Source organism: Cydia strobilella, chromosome 26 (assembly GCF_947568885.1).
Source record: "Cydia strobilella chromosome 26, ilCydStro3.1, whole genome shotgun sequence".
Classification (NCBI taxonomy): Eukaryota; Metazoa; Arthropoda; class Insecta; order Lepidoptera; family Tortricidae; genus Cydia; species Cydia strobilella.
In genome coordinates this window covers 6694706-6716208 of record NC_086066.1, presented here as the reverse complement: position 1 = coordinate 6716208, position 21503 = coordinate 6694706, and the positions used below count along the sequence as shown (strand labels likewise).

General features: G+C 41.0%; 1 protein-coding gene across 1 annotated transcript; it reads left to right on the top strand.

Moving 5' to 3' along the window:
* The first annotated feature begins 541 nt into the window (after positions 1 to 541).
* LOC134753105 (zinc finger protein 782-like) lies at positions 542 to 18368 on the top strand. Its single transcript, XM_063688872.1, has 10 exons — positions 542 to 805; positions 1680 to 1799; positions 2445 to 3206; positions 3724 to 3902; positions 4770 to 4877; positions 13962 to 14081; positions 14863 to 14952; positions 15757 to 15868; positions 16967 to 17068; positions 18194 to 18368. The coding sequence occupies exons 1-10, from the start codon at positions 677 to 679 to the stop codon at positions 18359 to 18361; spliced, it is 1890 nt and encodes a 629-aa protein (XP_063544942.1). The 5' UTR covers positions 542 to 676; the 3' UTR covers positions 18362 to 18368.
* Positions 18369 to 21503: the final 3135 nt, after the last annotated feature.

Below are 21503 nucleotides of genomic sequence, written 5' to 3'. Positions count from 1 at the left end.
CAGACAGAGAGACATGCGCAAAAGCAAAACAGTCAACTTCAGGATGTTTGAGCTAATGTTAAAAACTGGTAAGACGTGACCTCAAAAAAAGTGGATGCCGATTACCGCGTCGTACATTAAAGCCATAACAGACTACCGCACCGCACCGCGGCCTTCTATACTCCCGCGACCTCTCACTTAGGGCATGCACGCACGAGCAACTTAGTCGCCAGGCGATTTATTTGTCTCTTTACGACAATATACCCTTATGAGTGCGGCGCACCAAGGTCGCGGTGTGGTGCGATAGTCTGTTATGTTTATTATTGAGCCCGCTACAGACTACGTGGCGCGAAGCCGCGAACGCGAGTGTGGAGTCGATTTCGCTGATTAGCGAAATCAGTCGATTTGATCATCCCGTTTGGTCTCGTTCAGAAATTGAATGGCAGTCAGGAATTGAATGGGTTTTGACAGTTGACAGCGAAAGCACAGCGTTTGCGTTGCGTTCGCATAGTATAGGATTGCCTTATTACTTATTTTTTTATTATATAGTTTTGTGTAAAATCCAAGTTATATTAATTATCAAAATTGAAGACAAATATTAAATTACTGATAGTTTCACTACCATCGATTATTTACTTAAGCTATACTGCGATGTTATGTTATCATTCAATTCTTATTGGTAAAGTGGTGAAAGAAAATGAACAGTATAAAAACTGAGTCTGACGATTTAATATGCCGCGGCTGCCTCAGCACGGACCGCCAGCTCTCTCCTTTAGCGAACTATGACATGTTTCTTAGTTTATTGGTCGAAAAACAGAGGACCGAGGTAAGATATATACAAAGCGCGCTCTTGAAATACCTGTAAAAAAACTAGTACTGTTTGTATAGACTGGTGATTTAGAGCTAGAAGCAATGATCCATACGAGAAAAACTTAATTTGTTTTGACATTTTATTGAGAGGCCTTTTTATAGAGAGATTTTAGAGAGTGGAGGAAACGAGGGGAGGCCTTTGCCCAGCAGTGGGACACTAAATTAGGCTAGTAAAAAAAAAAAAAAAAAATTGAGAGGCCTAAAAAGTAAGGAGGTACCTATATCCTTATATGGCCCAATGTTCATTACAATTTACAATCTGTTCCAATCCAATTGGAACCTTTCTTAAACAAAACTAAACTTAAGTATAAGTCTAGCAAAATAAAAAAGCATTTCTTTTGTTCCATAGCTTTCTTAAACGAGATTCATCACAATTTACTGTACAACAAGGTTAATTATAGATTTCAGAAAGAAGACTGTGCTTCTATTCCCATATTGGTAGTTTATGTTCACTTTTAGGGTTCCGTACCCAAAGGGCAAAAACGGGACCCTATTACTAATACTCCACTGTCCGTCTGTCTATCACCAGGCTGTATCTCATGAACCGTGATAGCTAGACAGTTGAGATTTTCACAGATGATGTATTTCTGTTGCCGCTATAACAACAAAGAATAACATTAAATTTGTACGGAACCTCGGTGGGCGAGTCCAACTCGCATGTCTGGTTTTTAAATTGTGTATTTTCACCTGGCATTTATTTGCAAAGGTGAAACCAATTGAAAAAACAACAACAATCACACCAAACTCAGAGCTCTATAATAAATTGCACACCTTTAATTGAAAAAAAAAAGAAAAAACGGGCTTTTATTCCTAGTGTACTTTCTTTACAGGCATTGAGTAAGCCATATATACTTATATGTTGGGAATGTAATGCGACTTTGAGGAGATTCCAGTTGTTCCGAGGCCAGGTGCGGAGGGCCCATACGGTTCTCGAAGAATCATTAACACTTGTAAGTTATTACTTAACCTTTCATATATGCATCAGGGGAAACAGTGGCTCCAAGTCGCACAGAACCGCGACGAATGGCGCAAAATGAAGGAGGCCTACACCCAAAGAGTAGAAAAAGGCTAAAGAGAGAGAGAGAGATATGCATCATGCGCATATCAAACAATTGCCATATGAATAGCAATCGTGACAACTTCATGTTTAAGTTAAATATATATGGAGCAGATCTGCTCCTAAGCATACGAAAGGTTAAGAGAAGCTTGTTCAACAAAAAAAAATTATAGCTTTTAAATAATGTTCTTTATTTAAATAATGTTCTCCATCTTGTATGTACTAATATGTATTAGTTTATCTTTTGTATATCATATAAGTATTAGTATTTAATCATAATTTTGTTCGTTTGCTTTATTATGTTTATATATATATATATACATAATATTTGACTTTTTTTGGTTCTATTTCTCGTTATAATTTATGAATCTATCCTGCACCAACATTTATGTCTCTCTTTGACCTAATGGTTGACTGGTAGAGAATGCCTTTTGGCATTAAGTCCGCCATTTGTACATTTTTCTTTGCTTGTGCAATAAAGTTTAAATAAATAAATATAGCTTGAGTTATTGTTTCATCTGTTCTCTTTAATTTTCAGCCAACAAAAAACACATTATCCTGTCTCAGCATTAGAATTAAAGATAAATATGATGCTTGTTTTGAATACAGTCAACGTCTAGGAGGGAACCCTTATTTTAAAACCCCCTCACTAGAGTCCATCAAACATGAAACACCTAGAAATGAAACGGAAACAGACAATGATAACATCAAAATAGAAAAATCTATCAATCTTAGTGATAAGAGAATAAATGTTCCTCCTAAAAAAAGAAAAATAAAAAATAAAACTATAGAAAAGAAGAAAAGAAAAGTAAAAACCGAAGAACCTTTAGTAACCGATTTGAAAGTAGATAAAAGTAAAAAGAAAAGCAAAAAGAAAGATAAAATTAAGCAAGTAGAAATTGAAGTTTGTAATGTAAATGAAAATCAAGCAGACAAAGTAGAAGTAAAAGTAGAAAGAGTTAGTGATGTTGAAGAGAATCATTGGATGCACAATGCTTTTGACGATGAACAGCATGTAACAGATGACAACTATGATTCAGACTATAGCTATAAAGATGGTAAAGAAAAGAAAGAATATAAGAAGAGAATTCTCACATTCAAGAAAACAATTGTAGATTATCGTGAAGATGTTTCAAAGTATTTTACAGAAGTTGAAATGGGTGAAGAAGAAATGAAAAATGTTTTGGAAAAGCAAGTTGAGCTTGTGAACAAGGCGAAGCCGTACCAATGTGAGTTTTGTGGACTCAGTTTTAAACAGAAAAAGACTTTGAATGGTCATGTCAGTCATAGACATAGAAAGGTAAGAAAATTTAGTAAATAATACATTGAATTACAATTTACAATGTACTTGCAAAGTCAGAGTCAGCAATGCAACTCAAGCAAGAATAAATTGAATATTATCCTGATGGCTATTTTCATGGGAATTATCCTGGATGGCCTGGACAAAGTCCTATGGCGTTATGCATTAACATTTGTAAAATCTAACAAACCGTTGATAATCATTCGTCCCTATCCGTAAATTTGAAATTTCTGTTTGTCAGAAGGAGGCAAGTTTTATGAATAAATGTTAAAATTTTGAATACATTTTTCTCCTAAATACAACCTACTACCGATTATATAAGCTTTTTATTAATATCCCCTCAGCTGTGGGAAAGCCCGACAGGCTTGATCAAGTTTGATATCTATTATATACACTATGACATAATATATAAAATTCAAAATTGGGCCCAGCTGAAGGGATAATTAAATTTACCCAATACCCATTAGTATATACATTTTTTACTTGCACAGTAATATAACCTAACCTAAAATTTTAGGCAAAACACAAAGATGAAATTAAAAAGGAGCCAGACGAGACACACAATCGTTTCTTCCTCTACCGCTGCTACTACTGCCACAGAATGCTACGGAAGGAGCACACACAGTCGCACCTGCATGAGTACCACAGACATAAGTACCAGTGTGTGGGCTGCAGCTGGTCGGAGGCTTTCTTCTGGTGAGTCTTCCATAAACTACTTAATATCGATTGTAGTAAAAGTAAGATTGTAGTAGTAAAATCCACGATGACGCTTGGTTTAAGACACTCGCCAGTAAGCGTGCCAAGCGTCATCAGCGCGACAACTGTTCGCCACGGGCACACTACACCTGCCTGGCTTGCGGTCGTGGTTGCCGCTCCCGTATTGGCTTACACAGCCATGTGAAACGTTGTCACCGTACCTGACACTGTCTGTATAGTCTGCAATAGACTGAAAGGCCTATGATGAGTACTAGTAGTAATATGCATTAGTATTTAACATCACTGGTCTGGTCACTTCACTCTATTCTTTGTGGCTACCGCGCAGTTAAGCGCAATTCTGCCAAAAACGAGTATCGAGCTTCACACTTCACGTCACTGGTCACGGTGAAAACAGCGTTAACCTTTTCGACGCCGTGTCAAACACAAAAGCTGTCATCCAGGCGCCACGTCACCGAAGTGTCACAACTGAAATTGAACTTTATGCATATGCACGTAGGTCTATGTTGCTCTGTGGCCTATGATCGATTAATCGGTCTTTAGCGTTGAACCTACGGCGCGTATATATCGGTCATTATCGTCCAAAAGGTTAAACTGACTGGGGATTGATTGATCCTCAAAACAAACCTGATCGACTTTTTTATGTGATTTGTTCGATGTGTTACATTTTTATATTCTATCTTTATCTTATGTTTGTATACAACTTAGTTTTAGATTAATTAAGGTTATTATAAATGTTGCCACGCCCTAGTAGGGTCCATGTCTGTACTGTCTAATGAAAGAACCAACACCTTGTAATACCATGGTTGCAATAAACGATTATGATTATAATAACGAATTTTTTTCCAGGAACAAAGAAGATCATTCGTACCACTGGCAGACGGTGCATGCGACGCTCGTATGCGACATCTGTCAGCAAACCAGGCGCAACGCGCACGACATGGAGCGCCACATGAGGTTAGTAAATATCTTTGTGAAAATATAAGTAATAAATAAATAAATATTATAGGACATTCTTACACAGATTGACTAAGTCCCACGGTAAGCCCAAGGAGGCTTGTGTTATGGGTACTCAGACAACAATATATATACCTATATATGTCGCGCCTTCTATACCCAGCTATGCATAATACAAGTGCCTGAATCCAATTGGGTATAGATTGCTCTGGGCAACAAAACATATCATCATGAATACACATAACACCATGCTACATGAGAGTAGGAGAAGGGGTCGACCCACGACCACACTGTTACATGTACAAGTACATTTACTTCCGAGTTGGCATCGCACATCTGTATCAATATGAGAGTGCAGTCTACTGGCCTATCCAGAGTGACTCTCCCGTACGATTCGGTTCGCCTCCAGACTAGGTACTACCATCTAGTACCCTGGTGTCCTGCACACCACCTGGACGTGGGGGCGGTGCCCCCACGGGATCCTCCATATGCCTGCCCCCTAGATCCGGCCCTTATACTCCAACTCATAACCGACCGTACTACATGCCTGCCTGTGTGCTTCCGATACACACTCAGGGAAGCCCCGGGCTTCCCAGTCCAATGTCGAGATTGGACTGCACCTTAGTGAAACTACGTTAACCAAGGACCGTTGGTTAACCCCCTGTTCCACTCCCATGTAGCTAGGATGTCGATTATATACGCATAAATAAGTGTATAAACACTCACCTGGGCAGGCTCTCGTTAGAGCGTGAAGGCGCACCGTGTACCGACTCAGTACACCCCGCGCCGTCCAACACCTCATGCACGTACCTCCATCTTTTCTCTAATGGCGCCATCGTGCTTTTCCCCGCCATGAGAACTGTCATTCTATCTGTCAGTGTTGCCACATGACAAAGTAGAACCTGGTTGATACCACTTACCAACTTACATCGCGCTTGGCGCTAGGCGCTTGGCGCGACACTCCCGACAACAATGAAGGTTACTGCAGCAAGGCGAGCAGGTGTCGCGTCCACTCCAGGATTTTATCCCTGGCACGAATGGCTGCGATCCGCTTGCTTCTCCCATTGCCTCTTTCCTCTGGCTGCTCCTCTGGTGGTGGGACTTCATTGTGACTGGTCATATCACATCCAGCCAGATGATCCGCGTCGATCTCCGGTTGTTCATCGAGCACAGGTACGTGAGCATCCACGCTGGTTGGAACTTCCAACTCCCCGCTGTCCTCTTCAATCTCAGGCAAGCCTCCCTCTACAGGTTCTACCTCAGGCGTCTCGTCATCTACCTCCAGCGGGTAGATGGCCAATGGAACGTGTTAAAGTAGAATCGTCAACCTTGACACTCGCTACTCTACATTCACCATCACTTCCTCTGATCAGCTCGTGGATCTTCCCCACTTTCCAGAGGTTTCTGTTCTTGAGATCTGGTTTAACCTGTACAAGGTCGCCTACTTGTGGTGATCGATGAGATTTAACTCTAGGTTGCTTGGGCGAGTTGTTGTACCTCTCTCTCAGACTAGCAAGGTACTGCTTGACGAACATTCTCTTAAATTCCTCTAGGATATTGCATCCTCTCTTCCAGCTCTCAATCAGGTCGCTCTTTGTAGCAGTGTTACAAGTAGGAATATCTGCGGCAGATGGTCTCATAGTCAAACATTGTCCTAGGCTTAAGAAATCAGCCGGGCAGAGAACATGTTCCACTTCTGTACCGACACTTGTCAGCGGTCTTGAATTCAGTACCGTTTCCACTTCCTTCATCACCGTCAGTAACCTGGTATCATAGAGAAGGTGGTTTTCTAGGGTTCTTTTAAGGCAATGCTTCACCAAGGCCGCAAGCCGCTCGTAAAACCCTCCATGCCACGGTGCTAGTTGACATATAAATTTCCACTGGATGTCATTCTTAACGCAGTATGGCTGTTGTACCATTTCAGCGACTAACTTAAAACAAGTCGCATTATCTGAATACATCCGTTGTGGCTTGTTTCTAGCAGCTATAAATCGTCGCAAGGCCAGGAGACATTCTTCAGCCGAAAGGTCCTTCACGATCTCAAGGTGTATCGCTCTTACTGTCAAACACGTGAATAAGGCTACCCATCGCTTCTCTTTGCCAGTCTGGGTACTCACAAATAGTGGTCCTAGATAGTCAATACCAGTGTAAGTGAAGGGTCTGTTGTAATTTACTCGTTCTGGAGGCAGCGCCGGTGTGCCTGGTAAACGATACGGACCGCCGCCGTGTTTGACACACTGGGTACATCGCTTTAACACCTTCATCACCTGGGCTTTCCCTTGGGGTATCCAATACCGCTCCCTGATGATACTCAATGTATGTGGAGCACCGACGTGGTAGTTACTCTCATGCGTCTCCTTTATGATTCTGTCAGTGAACTCAGAATTTTTTGGCAGTAGTATCGGATACTTCATGTCATAGCTCCAGGTGGTGTTCGCCATACGCCCGCGGCACCTAAGAAGGCCGTCCACATCGACAAAGAGATCTAGATTTCGTGCTAAATGTGTTCTTTTACCATCTAGTTCTTCTTGGAAGTGCTTTCTTTGCAGATCCCTTATCTCGGACACTATTTTGGAAACAATCGTCTGCTGCTGGATGTCTCCTTCTTTGTGATAGTCAGGATTGTCAAGTTCCATGCTTCCATCAGTAGGATATTCACCACTCTCTGTAGGTATACTTAAATCCTGGGTTTCCATTGGTTCAACGGGATCACTGGGACTTCCTTGCTCTAGGGCCTCACTCTGGTCAGCGTCATCACCAATGGGTACTTCCTGTGTTGGCTCACCTGGGTCGTCACCCAGGACCTCCCCAACAGAAAGAAGGTTCTGATGTGCCTCATAGAGTCTATTTTGGGGCCAGCATGATTCTTCCTTGGCAAGAAACTCTGGTCCGTTAAACCAAAGTTGCCTTTTCTCTTCAAACAGTTCTGGACGTGTGGCAACATCAGCAGGATTTGCCTTTGTGTGGACATAGAACATCTCTGTGTTGGGATGGTCACGCTTTATTTCGTTTACCCTGTTGGCAACAAAGGGTGGGAGCAGTTTGTTTGACCTCATCCAACTAAGCACAACCAAACTATCTGACCACAAATATTCTTTCTCGATGTCAAGATCAAGATGGTTCCTTACGTATTTCAGGAGTCTGCTTCCAATCAGAAATCCTAGAAGTTCTAATTTATGAATTTTCAATTCATCCTTGTCTTTGGTCTGTGACACGTGTGATTTTGCCATCAAAAGGGAGACTGATTTTCCTTGTCCATCTTCAATCACTTTAAGGTAGACAATGGCAGCATATGCGTCTTTGGAGGCATCTGTGAAGCAGTGCAAGTGGTACTTAAGCTCACTCATTGAGACATCTGTTCCGATGTACCTCGGCAACTCTGTGTTCACTATGGATTTCAGACTTTCCATGACATTCTTCACAGACTGTGTCATCTCCGTAGGTAGTTCTGTATCCCATTTGCATTTCTTTTCACAGATATTCTGGAAGATCAGCTTCATTGACAACATGAGTGGGCATACAAAACCACATGGGTCATACACACGTGCTAGAGCCCGAAGAACTTTCCTCTTTGTGTCTATCGGAGGATCTGTACTGAAGTGGTCCTCAGTCAAATTCAGTTTCAGCGTATCTTCTTCGATATTCCACATAAGTCCGAGCACTTTGACCTGTCCATGTTTGACTGACCTATGATGTTCTGGTATCTTGTCCATAAGGCTCTGGTTGTTTGAGATCCAGTCTCTCATATTCATAGACAGCTGTTCAAACACTGTTCTGGTTTGCTCATAGATCTGTTTAGCCTCCTGCAGGCTATCAGCTCCAGTCACTAAGTTATCCACATAGCATTTGTCAGCGACTTGTTTGACTGGCTTATGTAGTGTCGGATCGTTGCTGTCAGTAAGAATGGACTCGCGACAACTCCAAAAGGTACCCTGCAGAACCTCAGATACAGTAAGTTATCCTCCGTTGCTTCCTTGGTTGTGTCCTTTAACCAGAGGAACCTTGTGACATCGCGATCATCCTCTTGAAGTGCTACTTGTAGAAACGCCTTTTCTACATCAGCCAGTATGCCATACCTCTTAGTTCGGAACTTCAAAAGTAACGCCGTTAGGTCTTCTAACATAGAAGGTCCGCTGTAAAGGCACTCATTGAGGCTTTTCTGTCCAGTAGTTTTGGCACTAGCATCGTATACTATCCTCCCCTTGCCGCCGCCATCTTGTTTCACCATATGGTGGGCGAGGTAGTGAATTGGGTGGTCTGCGTTCAAGTCTGACCCTCTAGTAACGACTTCTATAATTCCTAGGTCCAGCTGTTCCTTCAGGATCACGTCATACTCCTTGATTAAATGCAGGTCCAGTCTTTTCAGGTTACTCTTCAATCGACCTAAGGCCAATACAAAATTTGATGGCAAATCTGGTGGGTACTCAATCCAGGGCCATTTGACTAAGTACCGGCCTTCCTCATATTGCACGGTCTCATTGAAGTGACGAACTGCTTCTTCCTGTCTTGTAGCTTTTGGAGAGTCCGTAATCCCTAGGTTCTCTAATACCACCATAAGAACCTTACGTCTATGTTTCTTAAAGGCAGATCTGGCTCACTGAAATATGGGCAGTTAGGAGTGTGACATTGACAGTATGTGACCACTGAGAGGACTTCGCTTCTTTCTTCAGTAGTAAGCTTTCCTGAGGGCACCCATCCAAAGTCCGTATCCAATAAACAAAAGTCTTCTGACACCTGGATCTTTCTTCCTGTGAGGATAGAGCCAAAGTAGTCATTCCCGATGAGTACATCAACAACCTCTCCAACTGTATCATCATCAGCAACAATGTCGACTCCGGGATGCTTGAAGGACGTCACCGGAACACTGTCTGTAATTCTTGGTACGACGTTTACAGTAAACTGCTTAGTGACATCACGTTTCGTCTGGATGTTGACTGTTGTTCCGGGGGTTAACGTCTGCAGAGGTTCAGAAGCTCCAAAAGTGAAAATGAGTAGAAGGTCTTCCTGGAGGGTAGTCAGGCCTAACGTTTTTGCAGCTGCCAGAGTAATGTAACTCCGCTGACTACCGCAGTCTATGAAGATTCTGCCTTTGTTACTTTTCTTAGTTAGAGGATTTTGGGGTGTTGCCATTGCGGTCATCTGAGGCCGGATTGGGACAGAAGATGAGCAGGTGGTCTCCTTTACAGCGGAAGCAAGCAATCTTGCGCTTGCAGGACGATGCCGTATGATTGCGTCGGAGGCAGTGTAGACACCTTCCCGTTACTTGCTTCTGCCGAGCCTCAACTGTATTATATTTGCGACAGTCACTGCTAGCATGTCCTTTCAGGTTGCAGAACAAGCATGCTCTCTTTGCTTGCTTTGTAGGTGGTGCTCCAGCATTTCCCGCGTGTTTCCGCTTCCGGCTACTCTGAGACCTTACTTCTGTACGTACTTGCAACGTCTCAGTTGTGCTACTGCCAGGCACGGCAATGTACTTTGGACTCGGTACAACTGTATCCGCTGACTTTTCCATTGCTGTGATAATTTTATCTAAATTATTTCTAATGGCCATCAAGTCAGTAGCTTCACCTAAGAGGTGGTGCTCATGGATAACCTTTTCTGGGAATTTTGACAAGACTAATGCTCTCAAATGATTGCCTCCAACCGGTTCCCCGAGCTTCTCCAACACCCTGATATTCCGTTCAACACTGTCCAGGACACTACGGCAGCTGGCACTAGTATAGTCTGCCTTTTGGAGGTTGTTGAGGGCGGTATAATGTGCGTCAATCAGAGTGTCAGTTGACCCATAACGCCGCTTCAAAGTTTCCACTGCAATGGAGTAGTTTGCATTGGTAGCCGCTATTCCTGAAACTGTTTCAAGCGCTGCGCCCTTCAGGCAGCTCAGGAGGTACATTAGTTTCTCAGACTCCTGTAACTGTCTATGGTCTACATTAGCAGCAAACCGGTCCCAAAACTCGCACCACTTCAACTTGTCCCCCGAAAAGGATGGGAGACTTAGTTCAGGTAGTTTGGATTTTTTGACAGTTTCACTCCGCCTTTTGCTAATCTGCCATGCAATTTCCAATTCTGTCAATAGATCTTCAGCCTTAAGTTGATCTTGGGTCATCTCAACCACATCTGCCTCCGGTTCGACACTTAAATATTGAAATAACTCCTTTTCAAAAGTCCCCAGGCATTGCTTCAATTTTAAGTGGATTGCTGTGAACTCCTCTTCACTGACAGCTCCCTCCGCTTGCAACTGCTCCCAGAGGGCTTGAGAGTCCGCAGTCACCTTTTGTAATTTTTCATGGCGTAGCTTAACCCGACTGTACAAGCTTGCCATGGTGACGGCTGAAAATAATTAACACAGTTAGCCTTCACTACATTTTAAGGTATAAACAACCATCATGATTACATCCATGACTAGTCAACGTTATATTTTTATAAAATAACTAATTCAAAAATGTAGGTAGTATTCTTCTCGGCGGAGGCACTAGCGTGCATCCATTTACTTTCTTCAGCGTAATGTTGTTAATACGGTGATTTCATGTCGAATGTTCCCAACAAAATACATAAATCATTACGTATCCATTACTTCTTGTTTAAACTCACCCTGAAAACCGTCCTGCCGTACAAGTTTTCTTTTCTTTTTTCGGTCCGGGCGGTGGAATGAATATGCGCATACGTATCACAAAACTAGTCTCAAACTGGCCAGGTATATTCCCTACTTCTTTGTGCAGCTGTAATGTACACAGAATACCACAATTACCACCTTTTACATAAGAATATTAAGATATTTGCTGATAATTCGAAGATAAAGTTAGTCGCCGGGAAGCCGACAACGTCATGGCGGCTCAACCCAGTACATTACAACTTGTTCGTACCTGCAATTCTGCTGCAACTCGCTTTGGAAATGATTTCCTTTACCAGAACTGAGATCGCACTTCTCACAACACTGATTTATCCACGAACACTTACAACCATGAACTTAAACAAGAAACCTCAGGACGCCACTCGCTCAAGTAACTTTGAATACCGCGAAACTTATGTTTTTTCCTCGTTGATTTTTTTCTTGACTTGTTGGGTCTTGCCAGAGTTGCTAGCGCACAGTGGTGCGTTCCAATTCTCATTCACGTCCGAAACATTTTTTGGCTTATCGGTAAATTTACCAAATAGTAAATTTATTTAAACGCGAATAAGAAATACAAATTATCATGAGTAATCGAATTCATAAAAGTAATTATTAAATGCCCTTCATCTGACATTCTTTACCACGCACTTTCATTTATCACTGAAAATAAAATGATGAAATGAAATCCGAACGTACCCTTACGGGTATAGATAAGAAAAAGAAAAACAACCATTCTTTTACAATCATATAAAAGGTATGATGGCCAACATAACATAAAAAATACCTTATGGCTAAATTCTTAAAACAAATTATTACACAAGAACAAATGTATAATTATAACAATTACGCAACATTTCACAACACTTAATCTAGCCTAGGGTGCACCCTTTTACCTCTAAAGTCAAACAAAGGTTAAATTAGTACTATGGAATTAAAACAACATTCATTTTATATTTCTTTATTAGACTTCGTTGCATGCTGTGAAAGAAATAATAATTAATTACGTATTTTCAAAACAAAATACGCCGAACAGGTACCTTGAGCTCAAACAATTCAAAACTTAATTTGACAATCTCAGCTACAAGGCCCTTCAAAAGGGATCTTCAGATGGAATAGCCAAACCTAATCTGGCTTCCCACCATCAGAAATCCCAGATCATCTCCACCATTTTTTGTCGCGCCTTCTATACCCAGCTATGCATAATACAAGTGCCTGAATCCAATTGGGTATAGATTGCTCTGGGCAACAAAACATATCATCATGAATACACATAACACCATGCTACATGAGAGTAGGAGAAGGGGTCGACCCACGACCACACTGTTACATGTACAAGTACATTTACTTCCGAGTTGGCATCGCACATCTGTATCAATATGAGAGTGCAGTCTACTGGCCTATCCAGAGTGACTCTCCCGTACGATTCGGTTCGCCTCCAGACTAGGTACTACCATCTAGTACCCTGGTGTCCTGCACACCACCTGGACGTGGGGGCGGTGCCCCCACGGGATCCTCCATATGCCTGCCCCCTAGATCCGGCCCTTATACTCCAACTCATAACCGACCGTACTACATGCCTGCCTGTGTGCTTCCGATACACACTCAGGGAAGCCCCGGGCTTCCCAGTCCAATGTCGAGATTGGACTGCACCTTAGTGAAACTACGTTAACCAAGGACCGTTGGTTAACCCCCTGTTCCACTCCCATGTAGCTAGGATGTCGATTATATACGCATAAATAAGTGTATAAACACTCACCTGGGCAGGCTCTCGTTAGAGCGTGAAGGCGCACCGTGTACCGACTCAGTACACCCCGCGCCGTCCAACACCTCATGCACGTACCTCCATCTTTTCTCTAATGGCGCCATCGTGCTTTTCCCCGCCATGAGAACTGTCATTCTATCTGTCAGTGTTGCCACATGACAAAGTAGAACCTGGTTGATACCACTTACCAACTTACATCGCGCTTGGCGCTAGGCGCTTGGCGCGACAATATATATAATTACTTAAATACATAGAAAACACCCATGACTCAGGAACAAATATCTGTGCTCATCACACAAATAAATGCCCTTACCGGGATTCGAACCTGGGACCATCAGCTTCACAGGCAGGGTCACTACCCACTAGGCCAGACCGGTGGTCGGTAATGAGCCATGAATGCTAAAGACGGTGGTTCGCAGTGGTTGAGCATCCAGATTCCCATTGGCTTACCTAATTTTAGATAATTTAGCACCTCATCCTGCAAGATATGAATACAAAGCAGATTATTTTTTCCGCCACTCGATTCAAGTCCAATCTCAGTCAAAGCACAGAGCTATAACTGCAAAACAATTCCATTTATTTGCCTCTCAATCACTCAATTATGCACGAGCGATAGAGCGATACACAATTATTGGTTTGAATTTTTTCAGCTCCTTTTATCTTGAAATGATTGGTACATATAAGTTTCCAATACATTTTCTCATGATTCCAGAGCCAGTCATCTCCCAATAAAATGTCCGCAGTGTCCGCGCGTGTACTCCAAGTGGAAGTACTACCGACAGCACCAGAAGTTGGCGCATCCAGTGCTGGCGCTGGAGCCGCCGGAAACCAGGTATAGATACCATCCTACCGACTGCGCCAGTACATTAGCCTCCTAAGTCCCAGTCATTTTACAGTTGTGAATTTGGAAGTTATATTATCAGTTAAAAATTCGATTTGAGTTTGAAGTCAGGAGTCCAGGTATATTACGTTCATGTCATGAAGTCACATTCATTGATCACATCCAACCGACTGCGCCAATATCTTATGAAAATCATTTAAATTTTGGTAAAAAAAGTCACCTGGCACACTTGGAAACCGTGGATGGATTCCTTTGCTCTGTAGGCTACCTACTTTACTAATCGTTATAGAACCGTCACAGATTTAATATATACGCTAGATGACGCAAATACCACGATTTGTATTGAAACCAAGCTGCCGACTTTTTCATACAAAATGTACGCATAATATAATTTTAAAATTACCTATCTGTGATAGGAAATATGTTCTTGCCTTTGGGTGCTCGTAATTTTTGGGCTGTTGCAGTTAATTATCATGCAACGAGGCATTTTTTAAGTTTTCACGATCGTACGGCTGCACCAACCTGTAAAGAGCGACGGTCAACCTCGACGCTTGGTCGGGGTTCGGACACGCGAAGTAGATGCATTTGCGTCTTCTATGGTATATTTATTTCTGTGGGCTCGATTTTATAAACGAATAAAAATATAAACTAGCGCGTAACCACAGTTTTTTTCCGTAAAAAAGCCCCTCATGTTTCAAGCCAAGTATCAAGTATCTGCCCCAAGCAAGAAAGGTTCTGGAAAGCACTTAAGATTTAACCGTAAACGTTGCAGGTACTGCGTGGAGTGCGACATGCAGTTCCCTTCCATCATGGCGTACAAGATGCACGTAATGAACCAGCACCGCAACACGCCCAAGAAAAGGTACCATCCAGATTTATAAATAGGGGATATTACCGCCATGTTCTGCCACCAGAGTGCAGCACTAGCCTTATTAGTAAACCATAGAGTAACTTATACATACTGTACCTTTAACAGGTTTTTGACAAGTTTTCAGAGATAATAAAATATGACATTGGTGCACCAAGGCGGTTTGTTTACAGAGGACCTACCGGGAAACGCGAATCCGAAATTTCTCTATCTGCTTCTTTGTCGCTCGAATATGCAAGAGTGACAGAGATATCATATAACGAAATTTCGATTTTCTTGTTTCGCGATAGACCCTCAGATTATGGTAGAGGCGCCACCTACGCAGAGTTTCGAATAATATTCCCTATTACGTCGTTGTATTTCTGGATTAATATCTTCTAAATATATAACAACACACCACTTACTCAAATGAGACAAGAAATCAAACGATCAAAATCATGAAATTTTTCTGATGTCTCAATTTTAACAAAATGTAATTTAAGGTCTATCTTTATTCGCCGCTTTCTATTTGGAAGGCGATTTATCGGATTTTTTCGGAGCTTAACAAACACAAACAATAAAAACTTTAAAAAAAAATCTAATTTACAATGTGGATGATGGCATAAATTACAAACCATCTTTTTGCAGTTTATTTCTAACCATATTGATTAGGATGGCGTGCTTAGGGTGACTTGGAGTTTATGTGCGATATTCAGGGTTATATAAAAGTCGGCATTATAAAAACCTCCTAATATAATAGAGATCCTCCAGATGATATTCAACCATAAAACAATTGATAGTAGCCTTATCTGTGTCTAGATGGCCGTGTCCGGCGTGCAACAAGACACTGAACAACAAGGACACTATGAAGAAACACTACGCCCTGTTCCACAGCGACAAGACCAGCTATCAGTGCCCACACTGCGGCAAAGTAAGTGAAAATAAATATACTGACTTACTTACTTACTCCGTTGGCTCAGCGACCCAAAATGAGTCTTGGCCTCCGACACAAGACAGCGCCACTTTTCTCGATCCTGTGCGACCTCTCGCCAATTGGTGACTCGAAGTTCGCGCAGATCCGCCTCCACCATGTCGCACCAGCGATACCTGGGGCGTTTAATAGGACATCTTCTTGCTGGGCGGCCCGGGTATGCTCTTTTCACGTTCCGATCCTCATCCATTCTCTCAAGAAGGCCCAACCAACGGAGTCTGTGTGCTTTAGTCTCTCCCATGATGTTGTTATAAAATAAATATATATAAAAAAATACGCATAAAGTAGGCTTGTGTAGTTAGTGTACTAAAATCAAAAAGATACGATTCCCTCAGCTGTACTAGACCAAACTATTCCCTAATGATTCTGCTCTTAATACGTTTTAGTACACTACACGCGAAACAGAATGGGAGCGAGGACCGAGGAGTGACAATGACAGCAAAGCGATCCGAGTTATCCGATCGAACTAAAACTTTAGTTTTAGACCTTCGACCTTCAAACCTTCCAGAAGAGTACTCCCATCTTAAAGGTCGGCAACGCACTTACAACCTTTCCGGTGTTGCGAGTGTCCATCGGCGACGGTAATCGCTTACCATCAGGCGATTATTCTGCTCGTTTGCCTCCTATATCATAAAAAAGGTAGTTTCAATACGATAAATGAAATAATAAAGATTGATGGTTCTCTTAACTATAAAGGCAGTTAAGCCCTCATATCATAGCTTTAATCCACAACCTTATAATTTTGTTTTCGGAAAACGGTACATTATTATTTCAATGAGATCTCTTCTAGTCTGACAATAAAATTAAAGAGTCGAAATAAAAAAACTAGAACAGAAAAACTGTACTATTGTGTGCCCTACAGGGTGTCATGAACTGGCTATATGAAATGTAACACCTTATTATGTACATGACAATGCAATATTGAATAAATGACTAAAATAAAATATTGCCTTTACGCGCCCAGTGGCGCCCTCAATTACTTTCCATTATTTTCGTCTGACTGTAACATCATTACCAATATTCACTTCTTTTTTTCAGTACTTGTCTTCGAAGTGCTCACTCCAGCACCATCTCAACTCGCACCTCAACATCAAGCTCCCCAAGGACAAGCTGTGCTCCATCTGCGGCCGCGGTTTCTCGGTAAACATAGTCATGTTCCCTCTACTTCATGCCCCCCACCCTCCTCAACACACTTGACGAGCACCACCTCAACATCAAGCTCCCCAAGGACAAGCTGTGCTCCATCCGGCGGTTTCTCGGCACCCACATGTTCCTTTATCATTTACTGCATCAAGTTTCCCCCCTATAAACCAAGTAAAACCTAGGCTGGCGCCATCTATCAAAACCTTTGGCCGTTGTCAACCCTATTGTCAAATGTCACCTTTTGACAACCCCCTTTTCACCCCCTTAAAGGATGATTTCTGCACGGCGCGCGGGCGGGACAGTTCCTATCGACAAAGTTTGTTATGCAGTTGTTGTTAATTCCCGATACAAAATTTCACCGTCTTAAGGGATGATTTCTGTGATAAAAACTATCCTATGTCCATCCTCGGGACTCAAACAATCTCTATATCAAATTTCACCTAAATCGGTTCAGCTGTTTAAGCGTGAAGAGGCAACAGACAGAGAGACAGACTTCCTTTTATAATATCAACTAGCTTTTGCCCGCGACTTCGTCTGCGTGGAATTATTAGTTATTTGGGTAACTTAATTCTTAAACAAATCTTTTTAATACATCCTTTTTTCACCCCCAAATTGGTCCACACTATACATTTCCACCCCATTTTTTTACACCTTTAAGGGATGATTTCGGGGATAAAATTATTCTATATCCTTTCTCACAGCTGAAACTATCCCCATACCAAGTTTCATCTAAATCGGTTCAGCGGTTATTGATTCCCCATACCATACAAATTTCCACCCCCCTTTTCACCCCCTTGAGGGGGATAAAAAGTATCCTATGTCCTTCCCCGGGACTCAACCTATCTCTATGCCAAATTTCATCTAAATCGGTTCAGCGGTTTAAGCGTGAAGAGGGAACACACAGACAGACAGACTTTCGCATTTATAATATTAGTAGTAGTAGTAGTAGTAAATCACTTTATTGTACAAAACAAAAATTGTTAACATGAAATTCATATAAATTTAGGTACAAAGGCGAGCTTATCCCTATAAGGGATTTCTTCCAGCTAACCTTAGAGTAAATGAGTGGAAAATTCGAATTAGATTATTAATATGGATGATTCTGGTTTTGTATTGTTGCAGACGAAGCGCATGCTCCGCTTCCATACGTACACGCACACGGGCGAGCGGCCGTACGCGTGCGCGCACTGCCCCGCCGCCTTCACGCAGCCCAACCCGCTGCGCGTGCACTCCAGGAAACTGCACCCGCATCTGCCGCTCAACCTGCAGCCGCAGAAAGTTCACCAATAAATTATAAAAAAAATATTTTTACTTTTATTCGGTATTTTTGTTTTCCCATTTATAATTAGTAGTAGTAGCAAAGATAGATATAACTCCGTAATAGATGGATACAGTCTAAGGAAAAAACGTGCCTCGAAAATCACGAAAATTTGATTCTCGATCAGATGGCGCCACTAGTTTTGGCCTACACTCGTATAGAGGGCGTTGACTGTTGAGTTTGTTATTTATAATTTTAACGCATACCAGTGAAAGAACATGGGTCAAAATCATATAAAAATAATTAATTTTTTATTACAAAAACACTGCGTTAGGATCCTTGTGAACATTCATCAACTGGAAAGCTGCAAACCTCACTTCATAAAGTTAAGAATCCTGACCTTAATCTCCATGTACATACTGGAAGTGTGTCTATTCGTAAAGAATAATGAAAACCTCTTTCCCCAATACTCGCGATCGGCCAACCTACGACCTAAAACTAGACTAGCCACACCAAACTCTACTTTGCAGATGATCCATAAAGGCCCCTTTGGCATGGCTATAAAAATATATAATAAAATCCCAAACGAAATAAAAGAAATAAATAATTATAGTAACTTTAAAAATGCATTAAAAACTTACCTAGTAAAAAAAGCATACTACACATTAAATGATTTTTTTAACGATAATATGGACTAATAACGTTACCGGCACCGATAAAAGTTTGAAAAAAAGTTACAAGAGTGACCATTATAAATTATACACTAGTCTTTAGGAATTGGCTTATGCCTATGATGCATGTTATGTCATAAGTTAGTGTTAAGTATATTGCTATACCCTTACAGGGTTCATGTAGAACTGTATTAAATAGTTTTAAGAACTGTATACTAATATGAGTGCAATAAACAATTCTAATTCTAATTCTAATGCAAATAAAAAAATCATTTATCCATATTTAAATACATTTTATCGTATTTTAATAAATATTTATTTTTAGTTTTAAAGTGTGTTGACAGATGGCAGTGAATTTACTGGGGTTACAAAATTTTCTATGACAGTACTGCTCTAGTATAAGTTACTCTATGGTAGTAGTAATCACTTTATTGTACACAACACAGGTTTACAAAAATAAATTATAGTAATGGAAGTACAAAGGCGAACTTATCCCTATAAGGGATCTCTTCCAGCTAACCTTCGAGTAGATGAGTGGAAAACTATAGCCAGGTCAGATAGACGAACTTACAGGATGTACAAATTAATATTTAAAAAAAGAAATAACACTAAAGATTAAAATACATACTAGCATACATACATACAATACTAAATATATATTATACTATATATAAATATCACAAGTGTAAGAAAATAAAAATAAAGGTTAGTACTTAACCAGATCACGCTGATTGGAAAGCCAAAGCTTCTTCAGATTAGCCTTGAGTGACGCTACAGACTGGGACTGTTTGAGCGACAGGGGCAACTCGGTATTAGATGTGATAATTTTGAATAAATTAAACCATTTATTACCAATTAAGGAAGAGCGGTGCCTCTTAACACAGGTATTTTGTTACTTAAAAAGAAGCACCAACACTTACCTAAACTAAATAAACAATTTTTCATTTTCATGTTTTCATGTGAATTATTTGTCCCCAGAAGACCAGTTACAATAGAGTAATATGATGACAATACAATACAATAATTTTTAGTTGCAAAAAAAACGTTAATGTTTACAGGTCTTGTAAGTAAACAGTGGTTTGTTTCACCTTTTCAACTGTGTACAACAGCATGCAAATCCACGAAGGCATCTTAAAAATATGTAATTACATTTGAAAACTTAATAACTACCAACATCTTATTAATATCAAGCTGGTCTGATGACGGAGACCACAGATGGCATAAAACAATGCTATTTAATGGGGTTGGCCGTCGAAATATTTAGCAGATGGCGCCAGCATAGCTTGCCTTGTCAATCCCTAGAATTGTCAAACTTTTGTTTTCTTAAAGGAATTTTTATTGACTTCCGGTTCGAGCGCCATCTTGATAGTTAGCATCGTGATTAATTACTTTGTTTTTTGCTCATTAATATTGTTTAAAGTGTAATATCGATAGCTTATTATACAGTAAACTAATGTGGTAGTGTGCAGTGAATGGAGAATTAATTTTGAAGCGCGTTTAACCACCATCTTGGAGTCAACGGCCGGTAGTCCACGTGCTTCTTGTAAAGTCTAGCTATCGATTTACAAGAGCTAACAAATCACCGTACACTGTCTTGTACAACCGTACAATTTTTGTCGTTTTTAAACCTCTTAATACCTTGATACTGGCGAAATAGTCCCACTGGGCTGAAGCCATAATTTTAAAAGAAGAAGAAGAAGGAGTTTTTATGCCCTGGATGCCAGCCCTATAGAGAAAGGGGCAAGCTATGATGGCGCCATCTATGCAAACCTTTGAGAGTTGCCAACCCTATTGAGCTTGTTGAGTTAAACTGAGGCAAGTCTGCAACGATTTTGATAGCACACGCAGTGCTAACGATTAATTAATTATTAATTATAAACCGTAATAGATGTCATATAAAGAAAAAGTGACAAAGTCCTCCTGGTGTCTTTAGCTATCGCGGCTAACGCCATGATCCCCTAGGCCACCTCGCCACGGCGGTACCCACGCGGTACCCGTCCCAATTTCTCGACTATATGCCATCTTACTAAGACTAGGCGTCTTGGTCTAACTCTAGTTTCATTCCCTACTAGGGAATAACTACCCACCAACCTACTATACTACTCAGTAGATGATGGTTGAAAAAAAAGTAGTCTGCAATTTTTGTAACTTTAATTAACATAACTTGTATCAAAAAAAGATTCTGGCAAGAAACTTATCACTAGTTTGTTCATCAGCAACTATCACTCTGTGTAAAGTTTTCTTATTTTGATGTGGCGGGGTGTGGTGATATGTGCAGCTGAAGCTTTCTTGCTTTTAAACCCCAGGTTACAAATGACGCAGTGACTGTAGGAAAAGTGTACCTGCAATATATATATATTAATAATAGTTATTTAATTTTAATATATAAAAAAATACAATAAGGTATGTGTATGTCACTATTACACACTAAATGTGACGTTTTGAAGTAAAAGGTACCACATTGTCGCTTACCATAAGAACGAAACTTGCTTGTATCTTTATA